At 42.7% G+C, this 11,430-nt stretch overlaps 1 protein-coding gene across 1 annotated transcript in view; it reads left to right on the forward strand.

Annotated features, from left to right (window-relative positions):
• Positions 1-8,815, forward strand: part of SRA1 (steroid receptor RNA activator 1) — a 33,475-nt gene extending 24,660 nt beyond the window's left edge. Inside the window, exons 4-5 of the mRNA XM_077266130.1 lie at positions 1,857-1,965; positions 7,382-8,815. Coding sequence (XP_077122245.1) covers positions 1,857-1,965; positions 7,382-7,581 — 309 coding nt within the window. The 3' untranslated portion in view covers positions 7,582-8,815. The remainder of the gene's footprint in view (positions 1-1,856; positions 1,966-7,381) is intronic.
• The last annotated feature ends 2,615 nt before the right edge of the window (positions 8,816-11,430 follow it).

Genomic DNA, 11,430 nt, shown 5'->3' on the forward strand with positions numbered 1-11,430 from the left:
GCTTCTCCTTGTGCAAAGTGCGTTGTATAGTTGACCAATGCACAGTGACACCATCTGCAGCAAGATGATGCTGCAGCTCTCTGGAGGTGGTCTGAGGATTGTCCTTGACTGATCTCACCATTCTTCTTCTGAGCTGTATTTTTTTGCAGGGCAAAATGTTTTCACCTATACCATTTTTATTTACGTTTGTCTTTTTGATTGCGTTTTATTCCACTTTTTTTCTAGCGGTTTGATGAGAAATATGTGATATCAAACGTGCACTTTTTTTTTTTACTTAGGCCTTCTGTGGGACGTTTATTTTTTCACTTTGATTGCTGGTATAAAGCATTGCAATGCTTTATACCTATCAGTTCTTCACTGACAGAAGCTTCTTAGACCATGCTAAATATTGAAGGACAGGGCAGTTTATTTGAACACTCGAAGAATGAGAGATGACCTCCTTCCACCTTCCCTCAATACTGTGTAAAAATGCCTGAATAAGAGCTGTGAAAGGAGATTTGCCCCTTTTTGCAGACAGACTCTTCATGACAGTAGCCAAGACACCATGGCTTCAACTGGAGGAATACAGATTTGACATTCTACAGGACGTCGGCTTAAGGGACTACAGATTTTCTCCATTGAACATCACTGAATCCTCAAAGACTTTTGGAGAATCCAGGTTGGGACAATCTGGTCACCTGGCCACATATATCAATGTACTCTGTCAGTTTCCCAAGCTTGCAGCTACCTCCTCTCTGTGGTTGCTCGCCAAAAGCTGGGTGCCACTGGTTGAGGTCGTTGACCATCAGAGCCTCGAAGTCACAGATGTTCTAATTCCCGGCCAGCTAGCGGAAGGGTGAGACTGTCATTAACACCATCTTATGCACTTGCTGGGTCTGTACTATGTTATTGTCTATTGGTGGTTCAATAAAGTATTGCCACGCTGTGTTATCCTCACCCTGTATTGTCTGAGTAGTGATCTACCCACGGGAAAGGAGTGTGGTTGTTCAATGGGATGAGCCCTGGTCCATGCGGTCTTTCTCAAGACAGCCAGGCTTGCGGACGAGAGCACCCATTTAACCTCATGTCTAAACAACTCCTAACATAACATTTCCTATTTGCCCCTTCTTTCCAAAAGAGGGTAAAATCAGAAAGATGTATAGCCCAGTCGTGAAGTCAGGAACACCAACTATATCAGTGTGTTCCTCCAGTATCAAGGCCTCAAGCTCTACCATTTTTTTTTTTGCTAGACTTTTGCATTTGTGAATATACACCTTAGATTTTCATCTTCTTTTCCCACATTTACTTTTAGAAATGCTAATTCCTGAAATGTTGTGGGCAAATGTGTGTTGACTATTTGTAATACATGAATGTCCCTATCCACTTACCTAATCCTCCCCCACCAGAGAACATTTCTTCACCCTCCAATATAGCCAGACTCCTCTCTAACCTACCTCTTAATTTACTTTCTGCCTCGTCCTCGACCCTAGTTTAATTACTCTGCCACCCTGCTACAATTCTCTCCTCCAGCATGGCAGACCCCCTTCCATTCAGGTGCAAGTTTCGTTCCTGCAGACTGGTGCCGTCATTGTATTACATAGTCATTCATCCGAATAGCTGTCGGATAACACTACATGACAACAGTACTACGTGTATTACCTGGTAAGTCTACTACAAAATGTCTGATTTTGGGTTTCCCTGGCAGAATCGGCTGTTTGCTTGGAGCAGGACCTGTGGCGATTGGTTGACCACAGAGGCTGCGTTTTGGAAGAGATTGTCTCTGTTAGGTTACAAATATGATTAGCATTAAGGGATTATACAATGAATTGTTACCATTTTCTTCTTCTGACCCTTTCTTAGTAATGATTTTTGTTTAGCCTCAGGTCCTTACCGAAATTAGACGGCGATTGACTGTGTTGGAAGAAATGTGGAATAGTGGAAAGCTGTCCATATCCGTCCGAAAGAGGATGAGCTTGCTGGCGAAGGGTAAATTCAATTTAGATCACTTTTATTTTATTAGTTTCCTGAATTCTATTTTGCTGACACGGATTTATAGAAGCAGTATTCATGATATAGGCGTCAGGCAGTTTATTGTCCAGCTCCTTCTGACTCCTGTATACGCCATATAATAATGGGTTGGCTGCTTAATGGAAATCTGTCACCAGGTTTCTGCTCCCCCATCTGAGAGCAGCATGATGTAGTGTCTGACACCCTCATTCTCGTGATGTGGCACTTACTTGACTGCTTGATAAAATCACTGTTTTATCTGCTGCAGATCTAGTGGTTCTCTTTGCTGAGCTCTGTATAACCTTGCCCACACCACTGATCACTACCATTTACATTGTACACAGAAAGCTGCCAATCAGTGGTGGGGGCAGAGTTATACACAGCTCATGAATATGATTGCTTACCTGGCACAGGATTACTAATCCTCTAGTGATAATCTCCTGCTGTTAAATCAATGATTGATTTTATCAAAACTACACCAAGCAGCCCAGTAAGTGACACATCACTGTAATCAGGGTCTCTGTGTCTACATCATGCTGTTCTCAGATTAGGCGATAACAACTTGATGACTGATTACCTTTAAAAAAAAGGGCATAAAGTAAGAAGCTATTTTATTCACTTTGCAGTGAAATCACTGATTCCAGTTTGCCAGTCTCTTCCATGGCACACATCGCATATTCACCCGCACAGAATACAGCCAAAGCAGCAGGGGGACGTGTTGTGTACAGTATATCCACTTTGTCCTTCTGTGCAGGCACAGACTTTCATCTCTATGTAATAAAAACATAATTTGTTATAAACAAGGACTGCTCGATGCAGCCTATATCATATTTAAGGCGCCTGAACAAATGAGTTTGACTTCATTACCTCAAAATGGAGTCTCTCCGGTCAGTGGTCACATCAGCTCAGGGCTCTCCCATTTGGGCTGACCTCAGCACCCATGGTATTCACAAAGATCCCAGCCCGGTTATGGCACTGCTACAGTCCAGGGGGATAACTGTTTTCCCCTGTCTGGATGACATTCTTGTCAAAGCGCCATCCTTTGCGCAACATCTAAAGAGCCTACAGGTCGTTCCTCAGCCTCTGAAGCGAATCGGTTGGATTGTCAATTGGACAAAGTCTGTTTTAGTTCCTACATAGCGGCGTTGGTTTATAGGAATGGTGTTCGACACCATTCAGACATCGGTATTTCTTCCAGAGGAGAAGAGATTATCTCTTTAGTCTACCATTAGAACTTTGAAATGACTGGACAAGCATTCCTTTTTCGATTTTACATGGAATGTCCTTTGAAAGATGGTGGCGACTTTTGAGGCAGTGCCATTTGCTCAATTTTGGTCAAGGCCTCTACAGAACGTGCTCCTAGCCTAGCTCCTAGCCAGTCCCTGGATCGACCTATTCATCTCCCCCTTCACTGTCGTCAGTCTCTCAGGTGGTGGTTGATGTCACCCCTGTTAACTTGGGGTCGCTCTTTCCATCCCATTCAGTGGCAGGTGCTCACCACGTGTGCCAGCCTGTCCTACTAGGGAGCAGTCTTCCACAATTTGACATTCCACGGGTTTTGCATCAGGCTGGAGAGACTTCTCCTAATCAACATACTGAAGCTCAGAGCTGTCCGTCTGTTTTTTTTTTACATTGGTAGCACTTAGTCCAGGAGTTGCTAATCGGAGATCAATCAGACAATGGTAGTGCTATGGCCTATATCAATTGCCAGGGGGGCACACAAACCCTATATTCCATGGCGGAGGTCGCAAGCATTTTGATGTGGGCAGAAGACAAGGTTCCTCTAATCTCGGCAGTTCATATACCAGGGATAGACAACTGGGAGGCGGAATTTTTAAGTCACAAGCAGCTACTTGCAGGAGAGTGGGCTCTTCACCCTGAGATTTATTCTCACCCAGACTAAATTACGAGGTGCCGAAATGTATCACAAGTTCCTGGGACCCCCAAGCAACTGCAGTTTATGCCCTGGTTATCCCTTGATCCCAGTTCGATCTGCCTTTTCTCTTTCCACCTCTACCACTTCTACCAAGACTTCTCAAGAAGATCAGGGCAGAGGGTGTTCCAGTCACTCATTGCTCCAGACTGGCCTCGGAGGGCCTGGTATTAGAATGTGATCAAACTCCTGTCAGATGTCCCATGGGCCCTTTCAGACCTTCTGGACCTTCTGTCCCAGGTTACATTGTCCCAGTCACAGGAACTCAATTTGATGGCATGGTTATTGAAGCTGCAATTTTGAGGACAGCAGGATTTATTTTCGTTGGTGTGAGTCTACCAGTATTTGGCTATGTCTTTTTTTTCTTGCCAGTTCTGCTCTCCTTCTTACAGTCCAGATTGGAAGCAGCGCTGGTGCTTTTATCCCTCAAGGGTCAGATTTCTGGCCTGGCTATTCTACTTCAGAGGGATTTGGCATTGATACCCCAACTTAATAGTCTTCTCCAGGGGTTGTCACACATGAAGCCACCCTATCGGACTCCCCTGGACTCTTGGGATATGCATCTTGTTTTGGAAGCTCTTCAGTCTCTGCCTTTTGAGCCTAGCAGAGAGATCTGTACACTTTTTCTTATCAGGTAGCTTTTTTTTTATAGCCATCACTTCTATTACGAGGGTCTCTGAGCTTATGGCTCTTTCCTGTTGCGCTCATTTCCTTATTCTTTATCAGGATAAGGTAGTGTTGAGGACAGTTCCATCTTTTCTCCAGAAGATAGTTTCACCTTAATAAAGATATTATTTTACCTTCCTTTTATCCGGCACCATCTCATCTAATGAGAAGGCTCTGCACAGGTTAGATGTTTGTTAGAGCCGTAAGATATTATTTATCGGCCACTGCCTCACTAAGGGGTTCTGACTCCTTGTTTGTTATGCTAGAGGACACTCGTAGGGGTCAGGCCGTTTCTAATGCAACCATTGGCAGCTGGATTAAGATAGCTATTATCCAGTCTGTGGAGACTCGAGGGTCAGCGGGTGCTCTCATTCGCTCCCCTGGCTGTCTTTAGTAAGACCACATGGAACACGGCTCATCGCAATAAACGCCCGTTCTCCTGCCCCGTGGGCAAAATAATACTCGGACCAATGTAGAGCAAAAAAGATTCTCCAAGAGCAAAACTTAATAGTAACAAATATAAATTTTTATTAACAATCCAAACATTAAAACAATTGATAAAACTGAAGATGACAACACAAACTGTACAGAGTTGAAAAAACACTGTGCAGGAGTTTGGTCAGGAATGGATTCTGGATGTTGTGCACCATATCCTATTAGATAATTCTTTGTTTTTAGACTGCCATGGTGGTATACGTAGGGAACATATAAAGACAATTGTTAATATATGTAAATCTCAGTCTAGATAGTTACCCTGGCCTCAATTGTTGCACTTTTGCAGTATAGATAAGGTGACCACTTTGGATAGTGATAACCAAGCAACTATAGTGCAAAACCTGCTATGTATGTGCTTATTGACCAACCAAGAACATTTAGTGTCATGCTAGTAGGTGCTGGAGTTAACCCTTGGTGTTTACTGCAGACAAGATGGTCATAGTGTATTTGAATAAAGCTTTTCTAGCATGGTTTTTAGACCAACTTGCTGCAGGCAGACCAGGAGAAGAAATGAAACACAATATAACGACAACACATTATCCCTAGTTGATACAGTATACTCAAAATAGTGCAAACCGCATAGTTACCCAAACTCACAACCGCAGCAGTGTGACCCCTTAGGCTACTTTCACACTAGCGTTGTTTGCTGTACGTCGCAATGCGTCGTTTAGGAGAAATAACGCATCCTGCAAAGTTGTCCACAGGATGCATTTTTCCCCATAGATTTACATTAGCGTTGCATTGCGACTTATGGCCACACGTCGCAACTGTCGTGCGACGGTTGCGTCGTGTTTTGGCGGACCGTCGGCACAAAAAACGTTACATGTAACCTTTTTTTGCGCGTAGTGTCCGCCATTTTCGACCGCGCATGCGTGGCCGAAACTCCGACCCCTCCTCCCCGGACCTTACAATGGGGCAGCGGAAGCGTCGTAAGACTGCTTCCGCTGCCCACGTCGGGCATCACTTTCACAACGCGCGTCGGGCCGACTCATAGCGACGGCCCTGTGCCGACGCTAGTGTGAAAGAAGCCTTAACGTGCATTTTGGCTATTCTTCCTCACTGCTGTTTGCGCTATTTTGAGTATACTGTATCATAACTTTAAAAGAGGTCAACAGTCATGTAATTTACCCACCTTTTTGGTCCTCTCCTGGGTAAGCACTGAGATCATTCAATGCATGACTTAAAGGGAACCTGTCACCAGGTTTTTCCAGTATAATGGAGGGCCAGCCTCTGTTGCAGCATTCTAGAGAGCTGTATGGATGTCCCCAATTCCATATACAAGACACAAAAAGGAGCTTTTAATATACTCACAGATGACGCGGTCCATACCAATGGGCATCTTTTTTTTTTATCTGGCAACTCCTCTCTTACAGTCTCCGTCCTCCTTCCTTGCTTCATGTGAATTACACATCTTATGTAATCCGCCGAGGGCATAGTAAAGTGCTGTAGGGCAGAAAGACGTGCGCCAGCCCAGGAGCACAATGGGGGACGCTGTGTGGATAACATAGGACACGTCATCCACAAAGCAGGGAAGGAAGGAGGAGGTTGAAGGAAGAGAGGAGGCGGCGGATCAAGACTATCAGTCCGAACTGTGCTGTCTGTGAGTATAATAAAAGATTGTTTTTGTGCCTTGCATAGTGAATTGGGGACATGCATTACATAAAGTATATTAGGATGCTGTAAAATAGGGCTGATAGGTGCCCTATTTTATATTGGGAAAAGTTGGTGATAGCATTAGCTAATTATAGGTTAGTGTAAGCATGCCTGTATCACATAACTAGTGAGTGATGCTCTTGTATGTCGGGTGATTGGATCATACATGCCAGCATTGAAATGAAGGCTCTCGGCAGCACATCGTGCTGTCTAAACCAGAGAGATAACGATGCTATTCTATGCACACAGAACCATCATATTAACCATCATTGTAAGCACATAGAATTCTGGTCGGCCTGTCTAATGCAGACCAATAAGAGATCGCCGATCGTTTTCTATATACCCTGTGGGCAGTTCATTATTGGCATTGTAAATGCCTCTTTACACACATGCTGCACAACCTCCATGTATCTGCTCATGCGCTGAGAGCTCAGGGGGACGCAACTGGCAAGATGGTTAAGTGAATTACCCTATTTATGGAGCTATAATGTGGTACCTATGGTCAGAAGGTGGCAAATACAGCGGCCATGACAGGTCAGAATGTGATTTTTATTAGGACAGACCATGAGTAGAAATAATGTAACAAGTTCTTCTTGCTTTCTTTGTGTTGGTAGATATGGGTCAATTCATCTTTTCATTACATTTTAGAGCTGAAAGGCAAGAATTGGGATTCCGCTGACGAAATTCATCGATCGCTTATGGTTGATCATGTCAATGAAGTGAGCCAGTGGATGGTGGGAGTAAAGCGTCTAATCGCTGAAGCTAGAAACCTACCTCAGGAGCCTCCACCTACTGAAGAAGAGACACTAACAGATGGCACGGCAGACGCTGCCCAGCAGGAGGGATAGGAGGACATTACATTGGTGCTGTTTATCATTGCTATGCATCAGATTGGTCAATGGATCATCACAAGTCTAATGTTTCTTAGGACTTCTGTATTTTTTCCTTTTTTTGCTGAGTAAAGAACATTAAATTGTATCCGATTCCTGAACAAATTGGTGTCTACCAGAGTAAAGTTAGAGGGGTTTTCTGAAAGTAGAAAACATGGCTGCCTTTTTTTTCCCCAAAAATACCACAACAGGTTAAGATGCAAATGCATTTCGGCCCCATTCGCATGATTGATGCTGAGCATCCCATGGAAAGGTACTGTTTGTGTAATAAAGCAACCATGTTTTTCTATTCAAGTACAATTCCTTTAAAGGCGTTTTTCCCTTTGAGCAATATGGGTGGGACTTCTAGTACTTGCTGTCACCATTTGGTTCTCGGAGGCTGATCTTGGAGGTGGGGGAAGGATTGTAAATTGCTTCGGGGATCAGTTTTTTGCAGTATTCACATTAAAGGGTGAGGTTCCTGGTTGCCAAAAGTGAAAATGTCCAGTACTATACAGGAATACAGTAATCTTGAGGTGGGACTTCATCCATTATACAAAGTCACTGCCTTTTTGAGCACTTTAATACATTGCCTCTTTGCTGCAGTAGACTCCTGGACGATAGATTTTTACTTTCTGAGCTGTTAATGGCAATGAAGAAAATTAATATTAATTATTGATTGCATCACATTAGTAATGTTTCACTATACCATATATACCTGTAAGACTACAGTGTGGAAACTAAGGGACTAGAGTTAGCGCAAATCGATTTTCAGGACCCGGTCCATCGGCCACATCAGTAATATGTGGTTGCTGAACGGGAGCCATGAGAGCCGCATCCTACCATCTACATCCATGGCTCTTTGTTTGACTAGCTGCTCCTGCCCAACATCACATGTGCATCATGACACAACAATGACATTGTGCCAGGCTAGCTAACAGAAGAGCTGAAGATGACATCGACCACAGACTATGGACTTGGCCAATTGACCAAGTCTCGTTCATCGATTTGCACCAACTCTACACAGGATACAGTGCTGGTTATAAAAGTGGTCCTGAAGATGATCACCCTGTGCTTCCCTCTGAAGACCATCTCATAGTCATCATAGATATTGTGATACAAGTTTGGAATTTATTTTATATTTCGTTTTCGCGTATCAGACTGTTTTCTTGGAATTTCTGGATACTTTTCAATAAAATTGGTTACAATTTTTTTTTCTTTGTCCTTGTATATTTCAGTTGAAATATTTATCATATGTAAATCATAATGTAAATCATACACAGTAATTAGGCTACTACACTAAAATATATGTGATCACCATGAAACAAAGCTTAACAAATGCTTGAGTGGTGTAATTTAAAGGGATTGTCCACTGCTCAGACAACCATTTCTTAAATGCGTTGTTCCCCAATGTAAAATAAAGATACCACCTGCACCAGTGACGTTCCAGTAATATGAGTCTGGGTCTTCCAGGACTCAAATGGCATAACAATCAGCGGTCACTAATGGGCTGCAGTTTTTACACTTTTCTCCAACTTTCAAGGTTCATTTGAAGGAAGTTCTTCACAAGGTATTACCATGTCATGCTAGTCTTAGGAGACCCAGCGTCGAGTCATACTAACCTCAGGAGACCCAGTATCAAGATCACTGGAATGGCACCAGAGCGTTACGTATCTGTGTTCTTTTTGTTTTGCACTGGGAAATACAGAATATAAATAAGCCCCTTTCAAGCTTCTGGTCCCTAATGCAAATCTGTCACAACACCTCCACCTAGCATTTATGATTTCTAACGCTTGTGTCTTATGGGTCAATTGGCGTTTTGGGTCACCTCAGGTCCCAGTTCTACTGCTACCCTGCACCCTATGTAGCTACGCACTAGTTGTGTTGCACCAGTACAGGTATGTTGTGCTATTAAATACTTGATCCCCCTACTTTTTATATTGATTACCTATACTCAGGATAGGTCATCAGTATCAGATTGGTGGGTGTCCAACAGGTGTCACCCCCACCGGTCAACTGTTTTCAGCATCGGTAAGATATAAGCAGTTGCAGAGCTGAATAGCACAACTCCGTTAACTATTTATTAGCCACTGACATATTTCTGCAGATCTGCTCCTATTCAAATGAATGGGAGAGGATTTGCAAAAGTCAACAGAGGCCAATAAACAGTTCAAGGAATTGTGGAATTTAACTCTTCCACTGCTCATATCTGACCAGAACAGCTGATCAGTTGCGGTGCCGGGTATTGGTCTCTTAATGATCTGATATTGATGACCTATCCAAAAGACGACAAGTTATCAATATAAAAGCAATGGAACAATCCATTAATATAATATAAATGTGTGTGTGATATCCCCACACCAGTCTGTAACAGAACCACCACTTCCAGTCTACATCTTTCAAGAAAACCATAATTTTTATGTAGGACAATGCTACATCACATACAGTGAAGTACTCGACTTCTTGCAAGATGCAGACTTTTTCCTGTACCACTGCTTAGAGAAAGTGGCTTCTAAAAAATGGCTGTAGGATTTGGAGTTGAATTTGAGTCCATCTGCAACCTGAAGTAACTCACGTTTAATAATACCAGCCCGTAGCAGTACCCCAACTCCACCTTGTCAAAATGGAGGTCTGTGCGCATTATTAATCCAGCCACAAACCCATCATCTGGTCTGTCAAAAGTAACTCTCATCTCATCAGTCCATAAAATCTGTCTTCAGAGAGGAATTCAATAATGACAACACGTATGAAATTTAAAGATTTCATAAATTGTAAAACTAAGGGAATTATCTATGAGGGAACCTGTGGCTGTGGTAAATCATGTGGGAAAAACAATTAGGGAATTCAGGAGAAGGGAGGGGAAATGCTTGGGGAACCTTTGGAATGAGAGGGCACACTACTGGCGAAACATGTTAATGGACATCACGGGGAAAACATCAGAATGATTAAATTCAAGGGCAATGATAAAATTAAACAGGATAGTATTACAGAGAGAGTCTCGATGGATCATCCGTTTGAACACACAACAGCCTTATGGTCTGAAGGAACAACTTAGTTATAGCTGCTTCCTATAGGAGATGTGGCCCACAGTGAAGAAATTTCCATCATGGATACACATGTTCCATAGCTTTCATAAAACCATCTATCCTGTATCTCCCCCTCATAACCATGGTAGTCCTTCACATAATCATCTCCTTTTTTCCCAAAAAATTGAAAATGTCCCCTCAACATACATATTCCCTATTCCCCCTCTTCTTTCTCTCCCATTATTTGAATATATCTTGACCTTGTCCTAATATATTTTTTTGAAAATCTATTTGTATCGAGGGCATTGTATAGATAAAGCCAATCAATTAAAATTGATTTATATAGTCCCCTCTATAAGTTGTAAAGCGCTGCGGAATATGTTGGCGCTATATAAATAAAAATTATTATTATTATAATTATTATTTATATAGGTGTACCACTGGATACATAAGCATGACACCTGACATGATACTGAAGCTGACCAAATCCCATAAAGGGACACTGACACAACACACTGCAAGAGACCAATCCATATTCCCATATATTATTTAATGCCCTCCCGATAAACCCCCCGAACGGAGGGGGAAACGCATTGGGAGGCTATACCATCCCTATGAGTAATTTATGAGCAGTTTATACTTGGGTACTGCCCCTGTAAGGGCAGGGGCACTACAATGAGTTTTAGAGGAAAAGAGAAACTTCCCTCCACACCCTGCTATCATTGTTTCTCTCCTGCTCCTGTCTTATGAACCTTGGACAAAAAGAAAAAAGGAAAAAACTACATTGGTGAGATCAAACCAA

This window comes from Ranitomeya variabilis, chromosome 5 (assembly GCF_051348905.1).
Source record: "Ranitomeya variabilis isolate aRanVar5 chromosome 5, aRanVar5.hap1, whole genome shotgun sequence".
NCBI lineage: Eukaryota > Metazoa > Chordata > Amphibia > Anura > Dendrobatidae > Ranitomeya > Ranitomeya variabilis.